At 38.4% G+C, this 21,996-nt stretch overlaps 1 protein-coding gene across 1 annotated transcript in view; it reads right to left on the reverse strand.

Moving 5' to 3' along the window:
* Window positions 1-19,149, reverse strand: part of LOC145670470 (uncharacterized) — a 57,592-nt gene extending 38,443 nt beyond the window's left edge. Inside the window, exon 1 of the mRNA XM_081739183.1 lies at window positions 18,588-19,149. Coding sequence (XP_081595309.1) covers window positions 18,588-18,841 — 254 coding nt within the window. The 5' untranslated portion in view covers window positions 18,842-19,149. The remainder of the gene's footprint in view (window positions 1-18,587) is intronic.
* Between the last annotated feature and the right edge of the window lie 2,847 nt (window positions 19,150-21,996).

The following is a 21,996-nucleotide window of genomic DNA, read 5'->3' on the forward strand; positions in this document are numbered from 1 at the left end:
CAGGAAGTGATTCTTTTGGCCAAATGAAATTCTCTTTGAAGCTCTTGGACGCAGAGTAGCATAGGAAACGCTCTGCCGGTGTGCATCCAAGTGCATCACACCAGGAATGGTTACACAAATCTTGGGCGGCTTTTAGAAAGGTACTCCATTTGGATTGATTCTCGCTACAATAGAGGCGGAGAATGCGGTGGAGGTCACGATGTCTGCGTTCGATAATGCCATGGGAGGAAGGATGGTATGGCGTGGTAAGTATGTGTTTGATTCGATGTTTTTGACAAAATTCTCGCCAGACGCGCGACAAGAATTGCGGACCTTGGTCACTCACCAAATACTTAGGATAAGGTAGTTGATAGTAATATCTTTTCTCGAGGACAGCCACAATCTCCCTCGTGTGAGCCGTCCTAAGGGGGAAGAAACACACGAAGCGACTGTAGACGTCCAAGATAGACAAGATATACTTATAACCCTGACTCCTAGGAAGGGGCCCGACCAGGTCGAGGCATTGTTTCTCGAAGGAAGCAGAGGCCTCAACATGGCAGGGTTCCTTTCTGATCACCCTGTACGAGTACTTAGTTCGTGCACAAGGAAGGCATTCTTGAATATACTTAGTAAAAGTCGCACGCATACTTTTCCAGTGAAACATGGCCTTAGCGAACGACAGACATCGCTTCACACCAAAATGGCCTTTGTTGTGAATTGCCGAAACCATATTTTCCACCAAGCTGGCAGGAATGACCAGCAGCCAAACAGAATTTTGAGAATTTCTAATATAAACTAAATGATTCTCCACACGTATCCTGTCATTGTCTCGAGAACCCTTCCAAATGGCGTGTAGCTTTCTACAATACGGATCTTTCCGCTGTTCTCGCCTCAGTTCCGCGACATCCAAGAGGTCAGCGTCCTCCGCGGTCAAAATATTTATAAAATGATCCTCTTCTGCCTCAGGAATTTCTGGAGGATAACGGCTCAATAGGTCAGCGATTTCATTATCAGAGCCCTTGATGTGAACAAATTGTAAATCGAAACGTTGCAGTTTGAGCAAAAGACGAGTAGTTCGAGCATCGAGATTTCTCAAACTGAAAGCATACGTGACTGCAGCATTGTCACAATGGACCGTAGTCCGTCGACCCAAAATGAAGTAGGAGAACTTCTCGCAAAGGAAAAGAACAGCTGCCAACTCCAACTGGAAAACTGACAAGGAGGCCTCATGCGGTTTTATTCGCCGACTCGCGTACGCAATAACCTCCGGGTCATCCTGTCCCGGGGGAAATTGTGCCACGTAGCCAGCCAATGACTCCGCAGAGGCATCACTGAACAGATGAAAATCCAAATTGAAATCAGGTTGAGCAAGAGCAGGAGGACTACTTAGAAGTTCTTTTAGATGATCGAACTTTTCTAATAACTCCGAAGAGTATTCTATCTTCCGGTCCTTCTTAAGAAGATCGTAAAACGGAGCAGTTAAACCTGCGAAGTTTGGAAAATGTCGCTTTCGCCATCCCACGAGACCAAGAAATCTCCGTAGAGCCTTCTTAGTTCGCGGAAGGGGAAAGTGACGGATGGCCTCATTACTTTTAGGATTTATTTTTACAGAAGATCCTGAAACAAGATGACCAAGAAAAGGAATTTCGAATTTGAAGAAATTGCATTTCCGAAAATTGAGAGAAAGATTAGCCGAACGAAGAGTGTTGAAGACCTTTTCTAAATGCTGGAAATGTTCGTCTATGGAAGATGAAAAACAAAGTACGTCGTCCAGGTAAACTATAAGAAAATTTTTGAAGGTTTCTAATCCAAAGAAGGTGTGCATGACAGACTGGAAAACCGCTGGTGATGATTTCAAACCCATTGTTAAACGAGTCATTTGATACTGACGTCCTTTGTAAACAAAACTAACATATTTGTAAGAGTCTGGATGGATCGGGACACTATGATATGATTGCGTACAGTCCAACGAGGTGAAGATGGTTGCACCACTGACTCGCGCGATTAGATCGGAGATCGGCTCGACCTGAATCTTTGGTGCAATCACACGCTCATTGATACCACGCAAATCAATCACGGGCCTTAGCTCTCCAGACGCCTTACGCACAATATGTACAGGGCATCTGTACGGTGAAGGACCTTCAACAATAATCCCAAGTTTTACCCACTTATCTAAGACTTCCTCAAACTCTTTTTGAAGATGAATGGGTACAGGATACAACTTTCCTACCACCGGGACGTCGTCGGAAAGCTGTATTCTATACGGCTCGACCTTTATTATACGGGGATTCTCTGTGAAGAGACACCTGAATCGAACTAATAATGAGAATAACCTCTCCTGAGAATCCGAATCGAGATCGGTTCTCTGAGAAACAAAGTTCCGAAGTTCCTCCTTCGTGACCGATGGCTGAAATAACGAGTCGTCCTCTTTATCTGAAGTTAATTCGGCGACAGTAACCTGGCAACAATGCTGCTGTTCCATGTCAATAGAGATGGTCTGTCCCGAGTCTGATTGAAGCAAAATTTCTTTAGACTTACAATTTAGAGAAAGGTTATACCGAACGAAAAATGGAAATCCTAAAATACAATGTGCTTTTAATTTCTGGACAACATAGACTGGGACTTCAAACACACAACCTTGGATAGTGAAGTTTAAGATCTGGAAACCTTTAACTTGGAATGATTCGTCTCCTGCAAAACCTTTTAAAGAGATATTAGTTTTCGGTCGAAGTTTGGCAGAAGGATAGATCTCTTTTATTCGCCTCCAAGCATCTCCCGAGAGCAAATTCGTATCCGCTCCAGAATCTAGGATACAAACCAAAGATAACTCTCCTACCGAACAAGTTAGAGTGGGTGAGGGATAGGACAAAAGAACACTTTTTTCCGCACTGGAGTCACACTCCCTCTCGTCTATCACGAAACGAACCGAGAACAGAGGCGTGCCCGATTTGTTTCCCCGAATTCCGGAAGTTACCAAAACATCTAATTTTGAATTTTGAGGTTCGAAATTAACTTCTGGACAGGTTGATGCCAAACAAAAATTTTGATGTTCCGTTACCGAACCTTCTTCCTTTTGGGGAGTCGAGGAATTCATATCGCAGTCCACAGTCTCCCCTAATGAGGGCTGCGACATGCATTTCCCGAACTATTCCCATTCGCTTCAGATGACTGCGCCATCGGCGGCATGAACGTCGTATACGGTGAAGGCCAACCAGTGGACATAGCCATGTTCACCGCTGGGGAAGGAGTGGATGTGGGAGCTGCCACTCCTCCTCCAGGAGGCAAATTCGGCATGTACCCCGGATAGGCTTGCGCTCCCGGTATATGGTTCGAACTCGGCGCGCACTGTTGGGATGCACCTCGATGACATCCAAAGTTCATTGCTCCCGATTGGTAGTTAGGGTTGGAAACATATGGAGCATTCTGGTTTCCGTTCCCCCAGTTTTGCCTTCGGTTGTTGAACCAGGGTCTTCTGGCCTGAAAATTTCTTCTGCGACCTCGGTTCCCCAAGAATCGATTGCCATTTCCATTTCCCTTGGCATCACCATTCTTCTTTCCTTCGTCCTCCTCCGTCTGCGACGAAGTGTCTTTAGTCTGTTGTGACTTTCCGTTCTTTTCCGTCTTTTTCCCTATCTTGGCCTGCCGAATGTGCAGACGCTTGAATTTCTTATCTGTCACTGGTTCCACAGGTTCCGGATGACCTTCTATTTCGGCTATCTTAACAATCAGATGCTGAATATTCTTGGGCTCCACGGCTCGCAACAACTTAGCATCTCCAGCCGGCAGACAATCTAGAACTATTTCAATGAGTTCCGTCTCGTCTGGATGTTGTGCCACAGCATAATATTCAGCTATGACCTTCCAGGCAAAGTCAGTTAGCCGGTTATACTTGGACCGGTCAAATTTCATTCCTTGGATGAATTTCTTCTGCAGGCGTTCCATCCTGGCCGAGAAATAGTGCTCCTTAAATAGACGCACAAAGTCCGCATAACTGCTGATGTCTTTGCAGACCGTTTGGTACCAAGTCTTGGCCCCAGCCGACAAACAACACGGTACCAAAACCATGCGTTCGTATTCCGACGCAGAGATTATCTTAAACGCCTGTTCTAAGTTTTCAAGAAAAGACCTGGCCAAACCATATTCTCCTGCGAAGTTTGGTAAGTGATTTAGCTCCGACAGCCTTAAATTTAACGCTCTATTCCCAGAACATCCCTCATATCTGCCGGGATTCAGGGGAGAGTTGCAGCCAATCACAGGGCTCTTTGCATTATTATAATTTTGTCCAAAATTCGAGTAAGAGTTATAATTTGGTCCAAAAGGTAAGTTGCTTGGCATCGATACCACTGTGTGACTACATATTCCCTCCGGAATTCCAACAAACGAAGGAGTCCTATCCGCAACAGTACTGGACACTACATGACTTAAGCTACATACATTGGAAGTCGAGACCGAAGCCTGAGATCACGTCAATAAAGGATTTAAAGCCCTAGAGGCAACCTGACCACTCATGATATCCCCACAAGCGGGACTGGAATTGTTCGTGACCAACGAATGCGAATTTAAGTCAAACGGCCAGACATTCTTAGTGTGAACGTTGGTCGGCTGACAGACAGAGACTGTCACCGTTGGGACAGTACGAGTCTCCCCAACCGAAGAGACTGGTACATCCACTCGGGTGTCAGAGTCTGTTCCGTCAGAGTCAATCCCTTCACAACCAACAAAGTCACGTGACCGCTTGCGACCGACGCGACCTGGTTTACTGTGCTCCCGATCCTTCACCAAAGTTTGGATCTTAGCCTCGAGTACGTCATAAGATTTCTGGGTGCTCGACTCGAGATGCGATAGTTCTTTGGCGAGCTGATCACATCTGCGATTTTGTTTTTCTACTGACAACCGGAGATTCTCCTCGACGGTGTCTACCCGCGTTGTTATCGTATCCTGAAATTCCCCCACCGAAGTGTACAAATCGCGAACTTCGTTACGGAGGTCCGATACGTCCTTGTTTACATTTTCAACCTTTTCATTTACTATTTGTAACATTTCTGATTTCAAAGTATCGAATTTTTCATGAATAATTTGGAAATTACTTTTACACATATCAAATTTTTGGTTCATGACACAATCAACCTTTTCAAATTTTTGATCCAAAGTTAGAGTCAGAGTTCGACTGAAACGTTCTAGCATTTCCGCGAGGTCTACTACGGGTGCAGTTGAACCTGCAGTTCCCGTACTATCTCCACCATCGTGCAAACTTTTCTCTCCCGTAACGTGCGACGTGGTGTCCCGTTCCTTTCCACTTTCCTGTGGCTTTGGTAGCGATCGCACAGTCAGCTGTTTGGCCACACAAGTTTTACAAAACCAGGGCTCACTACACTTATTTAATTCTTCTACCTGTTCATCGGTTATACTATAGCACTGCGCATGCACCCATCCAGAGCAACCGTCACAATAAACACTAAAGCCCTGTATTTCTTCACTACAACATACATATTCATCCGGGCTACGGGATTCAGTACTTGACCTGCTACCAGCAGACATCTCCATTTCATATAAATTGTTTTCCCCAAGTTACACATATACAAACTCAAGAGTGACTACACATCGTTCAAGGAGTCGTTTGTCACAACAGTTCCCCATTACATTACACTGCTCTTTCAATATGATTCACTTAGCACTCACGAAAGGTTGAAATAACAGATCCTGGCTGTGGAACGCCAATTTTACAAAAAAAAAAAAAAAAAAAAAAGTTAGTATATAAAATAAATGAATAAAATGTAAAACAAAAATGAAAAAAAATAAATAAAATGATGATGTTGTGTTTCTGTATGACGTTCACTTTCCTTAAGACTATGGTTGCGTGAATGTGTCACTGATTGCTGAACGCGAACCCACCGGGCCCAGACGGGCAAGCTGTCAACACTCACTGACCCATCCACTACACCAATCATCTCCGGAAAGTAGAACTCAAATCGTCCCAAAATGTGAAGTTTTCTAAGCTTCCCTCATTCTCACTTGCAGTCCAGTATCCCGATCCGCAGGTCATAGCCTGCATCCCATCAAGAGATAAGGTTACAAACCACAACCCGACAGAACAAGATAATGACCCAAGAGTGAAACTGACGGTGAATGCTTCGAAAATCTAAATGTTTGTGTTTACTAACCCAGATAAAAAAAATTCTCGAATCAAATCTAAATCGCGCAACGGGATGGAATTTCAAAAAAACCTGAATGCCAAAGTGAATTTAGTTGATCTTATTAACGGAGTGAAATTTTCTGGCAGGTCTGTGATTCCAACCCCGGTCACACTAAGTGAAATCAATTCTGTACACTTTCAAGACGCTATGATTTACTTTCGTTACACTGTTCACGTACTGCTTTAAACACTTTACTTCCTGAGTACTAACAATACTATTGAAGTTACTTTACTACATATATTTAAGTGATTTAGCTTTGCACTGGATAATGAAAGATTTTGTTTCGACTCGCATACTTTATTACACTAACTTCTTATATGATAAGAAATGACAGGAGAATACATATTTAAAAAAAAAAAATCGCAAAGGTTGGAAATTGAGGAAAATTCCTGACATAGCAGAATGAATAAGCTTGTTTGGATACAAATTAATTAGAATGACATTTTCTCTCCACATCTCGTGGGTGACCTTCGTGTGTTTTAATTTCTATTGACTATAAACAAATCATATGTCATCACATTTTGTTACGAAATAGAAAAAAAAAAAAAAAAACCTTATTACAAAACACTATACGACACACGTACTACTTTCCATGGCTATGTGCATACTAATTTTCTTTCTTTTGTATTTTCTCTTGGTCAAGGTTGTGTAAAGTGGGACTGGCACAGAGGATTTATACCAGTAGGGTGACCTCTTGTATAAGCTCAGACCTATTCACATTTTCTTCCACAACAATAAATCATTTTCTTGACATTAAAGAAAATACCTATTAGAAAATTCAAATCAAAATTTACACTTAACCTAATCCCTAGCCTAACTATCTAAAACTAACTTAACCTAACACATAGAAAATTCACTTTGTCAGACATATTCATAGAATAGTATGCACAGCCGGTTCCAAGGACGTACAGAACATTTTTCAGTCAGCTTTCCAATTCTTTAAATAAAAAAAAAAATCTGCATAAGGTTTCAAAACTGAACTTTTGTTTTGCTAATTAAGGGAATTTCCAAAACACAAAACGGATATTTCACTGTTAAAGAGCATCTCCCATTATCAATAGCTATGCCAGCACCCTTGTTATCAATGTGAGCCGAAACTTTGTATATATTTTGTCTCATCGTATTCAAACTACAGTGAAGGTAAGCACAAACCAGAGAATGGATTAATTTAGTAATATAGCAGTACGGAAAAATAATAAATAAAAAAAAATATACGAGATTACATATTCAAAATATAATTTTGAAGTGAAATGTATGTACTCGAAAGTCTACACATTTCATGGACTGTTGGTAACAAACGTCCACACTGAAACTCCAAAGAACAATCCTCCCCCCTCCATTGAACGAGTGATTTATGTTACATCGTTGAGTCTGTATAATGTACAACTTAGGGAAAACTACGCAGCGTTTAGAACATTTTATAAGGCATCACAACACCAATAACATAACACATTTTTCAATCCGAAAGAGGTTCGAAATTTAGCAGATTAGTGTGGCCGAAAACAACAATAATTTTGATGCTATCGTCTATAACTTACTTGATATGTTCCATGGAAAAACTAATAAATACTTCCCTCCTACGTCTGATGGTTGTTGTTATTCTTGAAGCAATATTCTACACCACCGCCTCTTACCGAGCGATTACATGGTGTTTTCCAAAAAATATTGAAGTTCTCCTTCGAAAACCGGGCAATTGAACTGTACCAACACAATGGCTTACGTCAGCCACTCACACCCTGACGTATGAATTTTGCTCTCACAACTGTAGCTTCATCGTCCATTGAGCACAGCAAAACACTCTCTGTATACACAGACTGCCCAAAGACATCAAAGGTATCAATTATTTAGTGTCGTAACCTTTAAATACTTCTCTTTTCACGTTTTTTTTATGGACTGAGATTATCGTACGTCCATCACTAAACACCGCTTCTGGAAAAGACAAAGACAATGGGAAGAAGATCCCTAATTGGAGGTTCATTGTGACGTAACTATACGATGATAGGCATTTCTCTCAAGATCAAAGGAGCCGAAAAATCTCAACCACAACTGTGATTGCGGAAGATCCAATCACAGATAATTTAGATTAAACAAAGGGATGCTTCAAGAAGCTACTATGGCTGACTTTACAAATGAAAATTTTCAATAAGATTTTTGAAATAAAAAATTGTGAATTCTTTTGAAGATCCCCTAAGCCAAAATATGAATGAAAATTGATTGGAAAGGATTAAAAACGACCAGAAATTACCTTATTTCCTAAAATAATATTATATTTTAGCTAAATATACAAATAATTATTCAATGTAAATATATTACCATATATTTCCCTCTAAATATACTAAAATCAGTAGTTCAAGGAACTTAACGCAAATTTCGCGACCTACTTCAAATCGAGTCATTGATTTAATTATATATATTAAAATAAAATTTTAATAAATATAGAATTCATATATACACTGGTTGCCCAAAACTTCCGGGCCATGTTACATTATACGATGTATAAGGTAACAAGTTGATTTTAGTTTAGCGTCCCTTTCAGCAGCGAGGCTATATGAGACGTGGACCTACTGATTAACGTGGAGTCCGAACCGCATGAGCTCCCGCCGGGAATCGAACCCGAGTCTCCCACGCCAAAGGCGCGTACGCTAACCGCTTAGCCACGGAAGAGCTCTACCACTTTTCTTTATGGATCAAAAAATCGTCTAAAGGGAGGCCACTTAAGTTAAGGTTCAAAGTACGTAAATTATAAAGTATGAAGTTCATAATGAATTCATTACAGTTTGTTTTCAATCCATCAGGGTTGGATGGTTTAAACCAGCTGTTTGTCTTTTTTTTTTTTTTTTTTTTTTTAATGAAAAATGCTTTAAATCGTGTGAACTTCATGTTGACGTATCCACATATCAAACCTTTACATTAGTTTTATCTACTTTTCACCTTTTAATCAAGGGGTCCCATGTTCAGTTCTCGGTCGAACCACAGCCCTTCTTTCAAGCGTAAACCAAGTAAGTTCGGGTGTTCCTTTAAGAGAAAGTCTTCTCCTTGATAACCTTGATATTTCATAAGGATATTAAGCCTAAACATACGAAACGAAACCAAATTATATATTTCTGCTTGCTTGAAAGCCTATTGTTTTATAAAGGAGCCAAGGTTGCTTCAATATACTGATAGAAATTGGCACAACTCATCAACTGCCTACGTAGCTTCCAACATTAGCTTGGATTGGACTTTGCTTTAATTTTATTGAATGATATCTACCTACCAAATTTGTAATTTAATACCTGAGTCTTAGCGTACTGATTACGATAAGTTGACCTTAAAATTTTACATGCAAATTCATTTAAAGTAATAACAGGATTTTCCCAATGGCTAAGGCATGAGTTTCCCGATTTATATGTAACTGTATAATGTTTTTACTTGTGTAACTGTTTATCTTTTTGTCCTTCTGAAATGACTCTTGACAATTTATTAACAACTAGGCCTATGTAAAGATCAGTACAACGTATTTTTATCAGGAGTCCTTCGTGAGTGAGTCGGCAGACTCGTCGCATTTGTGACCAATTAGTCCCGGTTTAGTATCCAAATGGACAATTCCTCTTGGATGTAAGCCGAGAAGCGGTTTGAATTCCGCTTAAGCTTATGTGACCTCTTCCAACATAATCCTGTTGTTGCATAACAACACCAAGGCGAAACAAACTTATTTATGTCCATATGTAATATAAATACATAGAGCAAATTATTTAAAACAAAAAAAAAAAAAAAACTTTTTTAAAAAAAATAAAAAACATGGTTTCTGTCAATCCTGCACATAAAAATTATGAATATCTCCGGGTAGAAAACTAACGAAGAGGGAAACTTGTATTTACAGTCGGTATGGCGACCGAGACGTAAACTATGAAAGTTAGAGTGAAAAATGAGCGGCTGGATAGGGAATAGAACTCGGGTTGCCGGTTACCGTGCAAGAGCGCTAACCATTTAACTGACTGGTCAGTCATGAGCCATACAAACCACAAGGCGCGGCGATTATGAAATAAATGATGAAATCAGAGTGGAAGAACCTTGTCCCTCTCCCACAGTACTGCGATAAATCATCTTTCCGTTACTACTTCTTACAAGTGGCATATATTCCTTACAATTATTAAACCTCACACGGTCACTCGGAACTAGTTTCATAATTTCAAGACTAATAACATTTTCGAAAGGAAGTAAAATATTCTCATTCTTGATATTCTACTCAATACTTCCTTTACAAAGGATTCCATGGTACTCGACGTTCCCTTATCTTCTTTTATCTCTTTAGAATTACTACTTATCTTACACATATGTTGTATGTATAATTACATCTGTTAGCTATAGTTTCTATTTGAGATAACATCATCTTCCATTAAATTTTCTACATTCCGGCAGCACGTTTCCCAACAGTCATGCTTGTTTCTTTACAGAAATTATTTCGTTTTACTTTACAAAAACTCATCCTAACAGTAACTTCCTTTCTACTTCTACTTTGAAAGTATAGGTAAACAATGCGGAAAGTACGATATCATCACCATACAGTAAGAGCTATACTGTTCCTTTCCATAAATCCATTCCAAATGCTATAAGGTGGTCTCACATTTCATGGGATCACAGTTTTGTAAAATATACGGAAAAATCTGAATTCTAATTTAAGAAGAGGATCATATAGCAAATCGGGAAGTATGCAGCTTTTACCTGTAACATGCGTAAAAAACGAGAATATATAATACAAAGTCTGCACTTGCAAGCACTTAAGAATGTATCGTTCAACATGGAAGCCATACCAGCTTAAATCATGATCCATAATGATCGACATTTCCGAAAGGTGTCCAACTGGTTAAAGTGAGCGGTCTGACTTAACACACTGGCAATGAAGATACTCCCCGAAGAAAGAAAGAAAAAAAAATGTAAGGAAAGGTCGGAACTCTGCGATTCAAACACTAGAGAATGCGGAAGCTGAAAGTTTAAAACTGGAAAATATAAAACCTTACGATTTTAAGGAATATCTCACATGTATAACACGGTAGAAATATGAAACGCAAAATATTATAAGCAAGTCATGAAGTGCAGTGCTATGTCACGGCAGTGTACAAAGTTATCATAGAAGTGTCCGTAAAACTGTATCAGACGCAAGACGTGTGTTTCTGTCATATAAAGTGTTCTTCCATTGTCCTCATTTATCGGTATATTCACCATCACTGACGCGCCTGCTCCCTAAGGACGCACCCCCGCATACGTACGGACCCCTTGCTGCGCTCCTACCCTAACTCGATTAAGCCATATGTGAACACTGTGTATTTATACTCACAATCCTAAAGTCAATCTGCACCCATTAATGCAACATCTCTTTTAAGGAACATTTTCTAAGACAATAAGAGTGCATTTTCTGCTAGAAGTGGTTCATATTTCACGAATACAAGTACGCCCTCATAAAATAGGATACCACATGCCATACGGTAACATTCACGTTCCACGCACAACCTTCCATTTTTACTAAGTATACTTTTATGACCAAACTTGCCTTTTGACCCACTGGGAAATGGGACCCCGAAGAGGTACCACTGAATGAGTACCGGTGCCACCGAAGCAGGGTTTGAAAAAACCCGGGCTTTTTTGAAAAAGCCCAACCCACCTGGGCCCATATGGGTTTTTTCGGGTATTTTCGAAATATTTCAATGTTTATGGGGTAAAAGTGTTAAAATGTAATTTATATTTCAGGATTGTCATTGTCACAACTTGCAACAATTTTCTACTCACTGCTATTTTGAAAAAAATGGCCGCCATTTTGAAATTTTACATTCGATCGCCGAGAAAATCTATACAGCAAATTTAGCATATCTCGTGCTTCCACCGTCAAAATTTCAACTTAAAAGACTGAAAATTGCGCTTCGTAGCGTGGATACTCACTGTTTTGAAAAAATGGCCGCCATTTTGATATTTACGTTGGTATGCCGCCAAAATCTATACAGGTAATTTAGAGTGTCTCGTGCTTGTACTCTGAAAATTTTATAAGAAGAAATGAAATGTCCAAAGGTATTTCAGGCAAAGGCGGACGGACAGTAACTAGTGAATGGTGAACTTAAAAAGCCGAAAGTTGTACCCTGTAGTGTGTGTGGTAGAGGCAAACAAACGAGTTGAGTTGATTTTGTGTTTAACGTCCCTTTCAGTAGCGAGGCTATATGAGACGGGACCTACTAATTAACGTGGAATCCGAACCACATGAGCTTCCTCCGGAAAGCAAACCCGGGTCTCACGCCGAAGACGCGTACACTAACCGCATATCCATGAAGGAGCTCGGCAGACAACGAACAAATGTAGATTAAGTCATCCAGAAGCCTGACTGACGTTCGCCAAATATGAATACCAAAAGGGGTCTATTAATTTAAAACAAAGATACAATTCATATTGTATGAAATAAATAAACGTTACGTTTTAAAATGTCTTATATGAAATTAACATCTTCCAGTGTAAATAAACCTGCCATATTTTCTTCATGAGAATACGGGACACCTCAGATCCCCCTCCCCTTTCCTCAAGTTTCCAACACAATGCAATGAACTGTAGTCTGGTTATGAACAAAAGTATAATAGGCCGCGGTGGCTCAGTGGTAGAGCGTTCACCTCTAGTGCATGGGGTTCCTAGTTCGATCCCAGATCGCGCCAAGTGAGATTTGTGGTGGACAAACACCTTGTGCGTGGGTTTTCTCGGGATTCTCACGTTTCCTCCCACTTTCTTCGTTCCGTTATTTCATTTATTTCTCATCATCACCGTCACCTTGAGCATAGCAGGCATAACCGTGAGACTAAAACTAAACGATTTCATTTTATTTAATTTAATTTTTTTTTTTCAAGAATATAATAGATGAAAATTCACTAAGCAGCAGCTGCTTTTCTCTGTTCGTACCCTGCAATTAATTGTACAGACTGAAGATGCCTAAAAACTTAAGATGTGCTATAAAAATGCTTTACAGGAAAACAATATGCAAATTATTTAAATCAGTGGTACAATCTACCTTCAATATTCTTCGCGCGTTTAGCAATATTTATATACAGGCTGTATTTGCCAAAATTACGTTCGTCAGTTTAATCTGATGAAAAGCCGATTTTTCTCCCTCGTGTAATTGTCAGCACCAGATTTACATTTTTCTCAGACCTGGACCAAAGCACAATTCTGTGCCCCTAGCCTATGAAAAAGATTATAATTCTTGCTAACTTATCTAATGTGTTGCTGAAGAAAAGGTTAGTCATCTTCCCTATGTTTGTAAATGTAGAAAAGTAGCTTTGTAAATTTCGCTCGCTATCAAGTCGAACAGGGTGATGTAATAACTTCCTCGAAACTGTTACATGCAACAGCGTACTGTTCATTCACCAACTATAGGATTCCCAGCCAATGTCAGATTTTTTTGTTTTTCACTTTTGCAGGGCTCATAGTGGTCTGGTCTCTTGTAAATAGTTGAAAAGTGTCCAAAAGCACACGAAAAAGTGACCAAAATCTCATCATGCCCCTTTTTTTATCTGTCAATTTCTCAATCACCTCTCTCTTTTTGTTGTTTTGTTTCATCTTGTCTTCTTTACTTACTTCCTTAGGATTTCTAAGTATGCTTTCTAGTTACGGTAAGCAAACTTCGCAGATGTAAGAAGCTTCTGAGTAAGTGGAACCAGTTCTGGGCTACTTTCGAATTTCTTCATCCCAGACATTATCTTTAACTTAGCAGAGTTCTGAAAGCCGTGAAATATTCAAATTCATACCTACTCTTAAGAACATACAAGAAGCATAATGAAATTTCGTGACTTTTTCTTTACCAAATCATAAAATTTCGCAACACTCTCAAGAGTGAATGTGGGTGCGAATTAGGCCGAATTTTCATCCATGCGATAGAAGTGTGGTTTGCATGCGATTTGGTAGCGTCTAAAGCCGACCATAGACAAATTTTGACGTTTCATAGAACAAAATTTTCCAATCTGTACTTACATTTGTACAGATAAAAAAAAAATCGTAACCCAAAAGCTAAATTTCGTGACTTTTTCGTGACATTCGTGACCGATAGGCACCCTGATAACACAAGACGAACATGATGAACCACACAAATACACATACACACAACGTTGAGCGGAGCGTTAACTATTACGAGAAAAAACTAAAGACTATTATAATAGAAGAAAGAATAGACACAGAAGGGTTCTCAACCCCACCTTGAGAGATTAAACATCTACCAACCATCCACTGTGCTTTAGAAAGAATAAACTGAAGTGAGAATAAAGCTGGCAGCAAGTACTGAAGTTTTCAGAGGAGTAACGAGTAACAAGTTTCTGGCTTTTTCCATTTGTTTTTATAATATTTTTCTTAGAAAACTGCCAATGCAAGACATAAATCACATGAAAAAGTCACTTTACCTCCCAAAAAAGTAACTTTTAGTGACAAATCTAAAAAAAAAGTAACTTTTAGTGACAAATCTAAAAAAAAAGTAACTTTTAGTGACAAATCTAAAAAAAAAAGTAACTTTTGGTGACAAATCTAAAAAAAAAGTAACTTTTAGTGACAAATCTAAAAAAAAGTAACTTTTAGTTAAAAAAAAAAAAGTGACACGCTATGAGCCCTGCTTTTCGAATAAGCTGATATTGATAGCAGAAATGGAAGGGAGTTAAAATACGAAACATTTCCCTGTCCCAACTAAATGTACGGGGACGTGGGACACTCGGGCCCAAAAACGAGACTGTCCCGTTTATTTACGGGACGTATGGCAGGCATAAGCGTAAAATAAATAATTTTATTGTTGAAGTATTAATTTCCGATCCTTCTGCATTTAATTCAGGAATTTCCCGAGCACTTCTTTCACGGCGTGTACATCAAAACTGCCCCTAGTACGGAAATTTGAACTCATCACTTGAAATAGTAAGCATTACATAGTCTTCAAAACCCCGAGCATTAAGCTTCTTAAATTTGACAAGAATTTTTACACTATTGCTGGTGTTGATTTTACAGAATGCGTATTTGAAGAGTAGCAACAAATGACCGAACTAAACTGTTATTGTTGGAAAACCAAATTTTACTGAAGAATACTTGTGTTTTACATCAAAGGCAGGGTTGGCAAAAACCATGGTTTTTATTAAAAAAACCAAAAAAAACGTTTTTTTTTTGGTTTAAACCAGGTTTTTATGGTTTAAATAATTTGCTCTATATATTCATATCATATATGGACAGAAATAAGTTTGTTTCGCCTTGATGTTATTATGCAACAACAGGGTTATGCTGGAAGGGGTCACATAAGCTTAAAGCGGAATAAAAACCGCTTTTCGAGTTACATCCGAGAGAAATTGTCCTCCATTTGAACTCGGAACCAGGACTAATTGGCCACAAATGCGATACGTCTGCCGAATCACCACGAAGGAATCCTGATAAAAATACATTGTACTGATCTTTACATGCTTCTTAATATAACTATCGAGAGTCATTTCAGACGGACGAAAAGATTAACAGTTGCACAAGTGAAACCATTACACAGAATTACATATGAACAATTTCAAAGTACTACGGAGTACAGAAGAACTAATTTAGTTCAAGTTAGTTAACAACGACTTTTATTGGTCCAAATTAAAGAAATACACCGACTTAATCTGCATATCAATAAGAAAAGTGAATAAAGATACGAATTATTTGAGTCCACTTTGGCTCAGACTCATTTATACATAAATAGATACCAAAGATACTTATTTCACTAAATGCCTTTCGTGGGGTCTGTATGACCCCCCCCCCCGCACACACACACACACACAAAGTACGGCATTTTCGATGTAGGTTATAGTTAAGGAGCCGTACTTCCCATTTAGGGAAGGATAAGAAACGCCATACTTTCAGGAATTATTCATTGACTATCTAGGATGTTAAAAAGTAGGTAATAGACTGAGTTCTTGCCCTTGTACTTAGGGTATTTAGGTAGTGCAACAGTAAGATGTATCCTCGTGCACGGGAGATGAGAAGTAGCTGTTCTTAACTATTACCCGATGTATTTTATCAATAGTAAACATTGAAACGAAACAATATTTAGAATTTTTCTTCGATTGCAATTACATAACAATAATAACAACTACAAAAAATCACAAAATAAACATTTATACACTTAAAAAAAAAAAAAGTTGCTTTTGTAGTATAATCTTTTTGAGTAATGAATGGGGAATTTAGGTCTGAATATAATACGAATAATATACGGGAGTGAAACGTGATAACCCACAAATGTGTGTTCATCAAGATTTTTCAAACACTTACACTTTTGCGAAGATTTTTGTTTTTTTGTTTTTTTTGAAAAAACCAGCTGGTTTAAACCAGCCAACCCTGATCAAAGGTAAGAAATAATACTAATAGTTTTACTAATGTATTTACATATGCACTATTAGTACCGGCACCTATGATCTTAAACCCGTCAAACGTATGAGTGATAATGTTCCTCGGTGTCACGAAGTCGACGAGCACACTATTCACGGAAAATATTTTCTAAAGAACTAAATTGCTTATTTTACTTCAAATAGGCTATAAGCTAATTCATACATTAATTTTTTCTATAACTATCTCAAGCTAAGGTAAGTTTTTTTTTTTTTTTTAATTCATTTAATGCATCCAGAACTTTATAAAGGTCTTATGTTGAATGTTATTGTATACCTTAACGTGAAAGCCTCTAATTCGCCCAAGGAAAGTCTAAAATCTGATAAAAATCACTTACAATGTGATCACCTTAGTTGTACCAATAATATACTAACAAATAGGTCAAAAACCCAGGTGGGTTTTAAAGTGGTTTATTTCAGGTGGGTCCAACCCGAAAAAAACCACCGGGTTTTTTCGGGCTGGGCCCACTTGGGCAAACCCTGCACCGAAGGCGCAGAGACGGGCCACGCACTATTTGTCATTGCTGTCACTTGAAATACCCTGGAGATATTCACATAATAGCACTGCCTTCCTTTTAAAGAATTACGGGTTAACTTTAGTGATGCCCCGCCGTTTTTACTAAAAATTTGGAAAATTTACAGGAGAAAAGAGATAAGAAATGGTGATTTGGAGTTCTTATGTAATCTTTAGATATCTAAGCCTGGAAGTAAAGTTAGGTTTATTACGAGAAATTATATGTAGAAGCTGGTAGTACTATTTGCAAGACGTAAAACTTATGATGCTTCAAGAGCATGGGAGTTGTGTTTCAGAACATAACCTAAACTTTTTTTTTTTTTTTTTAAAGGTTTCAAACTGGAGGAGTACCTCTAAAGTTAAGCCAGAATTACAGCAGGCCTATGTTATTTTTACTTTAGTTTAGTGGTGTCACCTGCATAGAAGTTCATTACGCATTTGCCTTTCTTTGTGAAGTAACAGATTTTAACGATAAATTTTGAAAATCTTGACCCTCAAATGTTCAACTGAACACATCATAAAACTACATCGTTAAACATACAAAAATAACTTACAAAATGTTTAGTTTAAAAGTCAAATTGCCATTACTTGGGCAGACGGTTCTACCAAATTTTGACATTCTCACATGTTCGTTTTTTTTTAATTTTATTTTTTATTTATTTTTAAGCAAAGTATGTACTAAATGAGGAGTTCCATTACTTCATGCTGATTGACTTTAGGAGGTCTCAGTATGAAGTGTGGACGTACGCCATAAACACTGCAGTGCATAAAACACGAACCAACTTGTGCAAGGTGACCATTAAAAAGCACGAATGCTAATCTAACCAAGCCACGGCAAGAGCGTAGCAGGGAGGCCCAAACGGTAGCGAATGGTGCGTCCGTATGGAGCGGGCACGTCAGCGACGGGAGATACACGCACAAACGAGGATAGTGAAAGAGCACACTTACATATACAACACTTGCACTACTCTTACAAATACAATACGTGCACTATCATTTAAAATTCATTTCAATATGCTGACAGTAATTACTCATATTCACACACCGTACTCATTCCTTCATAAAAAATGTTTCACATCGTATTTTATCTATAAATTTTCTATTTGGTAGAACCGTCTGCTCGAGTGAACCCGTAAAATGAACAGGGATCATTGGTACTTGAACATCTGGTACGATGCTTTCTACAAGTCTATACTTCAAAGTACAATTAGGCCTTTTATTTTATTCTACCCGTACTACATACATATACAATATTGTTTGTGTACTCTACCTCGAAGTAAATCTACTTTTACCCGCCCTTTTTTTGTTGACGGTTTTCTATGGAACGCCAGCACTAAACATAATTCGGAAACAAACCTCAATGTGGAAAGCTATGCTAAGCACAAATACTTTATTCTCACTATAGAATTACGTTAGAACTTTGAATTACATAGTTTACAGATTTAATGTAAATTACAGGTCACAAAAAAATCAAAATACGTCATTGCGTAACCTTTGAAATGCGTTGACACTTACCACGTCTCTTCATCAGAGAGATCCTCGTGTTTCAACTCAAGAATTTCATCTTCGATTCGTTCACTTTCAGCACTGGCTTTTTTCCCTGTTATTTCGGTTGATCCAGTGCCGCTAATAATTCGAGTTTCGATCACTCCATTTCTAATGTTTTGTTGTGTTCGCAGCATTTCATTTTGCAGTTCAAGTTTTCTTACCATGTCCTGCAACTTCTTAACTTCCTCGTGAGGATTCACTACGTCTGTCACTTCTTCCATGTTAGATATTTCCTACAAAACCTTACAGATGTAAATCTACAAATCATTAAATAAATAGACAATTTTGACTTATTTCCTCTAATTCGTTAACATACTCCCACTTCCCTGACATGACCTCAATTCAGTGTAGCCAAGCCGGTTTGCATTGTAGTGCCATGATTTATATTGCCTTAGGTCGCCAAGCAAGTTTAACCCACGTTAAGTTTTCTCTTTCCTTTTATCGAATCCTTTCTCAATTACAACTTTGTACTTGCATTTGTAGATAGTCTATTCACAATTTCAAGGTCGATTATGAACATTAATCCGCGATTCGAATCAAGGATTGTTCTAAATCTTTCAACAGAGCAAGGTTAGGCAAGTGACGTAAGGTGGGAAATGTGTCAAGCAAACGCTGCCGATTATATAGCATGTACAGAGAACAATACTGACACGAATGCTGATGACAAGCTTATTATGTTGAACAATAATTTACACTTCTTCAGTGGCGTAGCAGCTGCCCCCGCAACCCCCGCAATGCGGGGGGGCCCCGATGTATAGGGGCCCCGAAGTCTTGCAATGAATAAAGTTTTAAAGAAGTAGAACTTCCACCTTACTTGTGTCGGCTTTACAAGTGGGGCCCCTTCTCTATACTTTGCGGGGGGGCCCGCAAAAGTGTGCTACGCCACTGCACTTCTTACATCTTAGATTCTGTGTGAATCTAATCAAAAATTCAAAGTAGAAAAAACAGCAGAAGTAGTATTTTTTCCATACTACAAGAACGGTATGAGATATTAAAATGCACTTTTTTTTTTCAAGCTATTCCCCAAAGAATAGTTTTTATGCTCCCCGGAAACGCTCTACGCAAACCGGAAGTGGTTCAAATCGATCATTTCTGGTCTCAACATTCTCACCATACAACAGAGCAATAATAGATAGCGACAAACCGTTTTCTCCAACCGACACAGTGAGCCTTATGCAGAGTCGTTCTGATGCGTGATTAAAGCCATACTAAAGAGTTCGACTAACATGTTTCCTGCAGTAGACAATCATTTAGTATGACGCTAATAAACTTCAAAACGACTCTGCATAATTCCCAGTGTTTTAAAAGTATATGTCATCACATCTAAAAACACTCTACCGAAATCGCAATTGGTTGAAATTTACTAATACTTCTCGTTTCAAATCTGAATTCCGTAGAGCGAAAATTGTAAGAAATATCAAGAAACTTTTTTTTTTTTTTTTTTTTTTTGCAATTCATTCAGCTTCCCCAAAACAGTAGCATAGCTAGAATTTTTTCAGAGGGAACCAGTGATGGGCCCAAGAAAATTTTGACAAATTGTATTCACATTATATATATATATATATATATATATATATATATATATATATATATATATATATATATATATATATATAGATATATATAGATATATATGTGTGTGTGTGTGTGTGTGTAGGGGCGGATCCAAGGGGGGCTATAGCCCCCTTGAAGTTCAGGTATACACTGGATAAAATGGGCTTCAATCCTGCTTTACACTGGATAAAACGGCAAACTATGGTTTAGCCCCTCCCTTGAGCATATCCTGGATCCGCCACTATCTATCTATCTATCTATCTATCTATCTATATATATATATATATATATATATATATATATATATATATATATATATATATATATATATATATATATATATATATATATATATATATATAATGTAAGAATGTGTGAATTTGCGTGTGTTCAAAGTAAATGTTTTCATCTTTCTTGTTCATGATTTTACTCTTTTACAGTGAAAATTTAAGAATTTACTATCTCAAACAACTAGGACTCATTAATACAATTGATTTCTAATGTAAGCAGTTATGAATCATGGCATTTAAAGTATGTGTGTCTGGTTGATTTAAGTGGAAGCAGAGAAATACACTTTTACAGGTAAAGAAAATAAAGAAAATAACTTATAGATTCATGTCTCTTTCTATTCTTGTGGCCAGCAGCAAACTTATCAACAACTTTTTCAAGATCTAACGATTTAGCAATTTTCTTCTCAATATAAAGTAATCCTAAGTTTTTCAACCTATCATCAGTCATTGAATTGTGTATATGTCTTTAATCTTTTCAAACATCAAAATGACCTTTTACATGTAGCACTAGAAACAGGACTAGCTCAGGAGAGTAATGCTCGCGGAAGTAGGAACGAAGAACACAGTTCTGATTGGTTGGCGTTATCCATTTCTTGCCACGTTGCATTGAAATAGCAGGAAACAAAGGATTGTTCGTGGCCGAGTGGGCTAGCGTTATATACTAGTAACGAAAATCTTTTTTGGCGTGAGTTTAAACCCGGCCCGAGGAAAGTTCTTTTTTTACATTTTTATAACACTTTTTAAATTAAAATAATATGAAAATTATACTCAAAAAAGTGATTTACTTACTTTTGTGCAGATAAGTAGTAGTAGTAGTAGGAACGGGTTAGAAGCCCCGCAGGGCTCGTTTTGTTCCCCTTGTACTCCATGATATAGGGCTCGTTTTGTTTTCCTTGTACTCCATGATATTAATTTTGTGACCAACTTAAAACAACTGGCTGGGATAGCGCATAAAACAGCTGGCTAGAGTAGCGCGCAAAAAACGTACTTCCGGGAGCATTACTCTCCCGAGCGGGTCGTCTAGAAACTGGTATAGTCATAGATATGATATCTAGCTTGTAGGTTTCTAGGAATGCGTTTTTGTAGACACAAAAAGATAAATGAAATTCATCAAGAAATCAACTTTGGTTTTCTCTCGTGTTCATACAACTTAATTGTGTTTGGGAGGATTTTGAGTTCACATTTGAATATTTCCAAATCACTTTCATAATGCTGAGCCATAGGCATAGGCTTGCGCAACGTGGGTGCCATGGGTGCCTTGGCACCCCCATTAGACAAACTTTTTTATGTAGAATTATTACAAACTGAGAAGAGATTACTTGTAAATTATGTCCCGTCTGCATGTGTGCCGTGCGTCGCCGACGCAGCGTCGGGTGCAATGACACTATATTTTCTTAGGGGAAAGGGGGGAGGACGACATTCCATATGGTGGTACTTTAGATCTGGCACCCACATTCCCAATGTCCTGCGCACGCTAGTGGCCATAGGATTCACGATGTTGTAATTTAGAATGTATTCACTTTTTGTATGTA

The sequence above is a fragment of the Thermobia domestica genome, chromosome 14 (genome assembly GCF_964235325.1).
Source record: "Thermobia domestica chromosome 14, izTheDome1.hap1.1, whole genome shotgun sequence".
NCBI lineage: Eukaryota > Metazoa > Arthropoda > Insecta > Zygentoma > Lepismatidae > Thermobia > Thermobia domestica.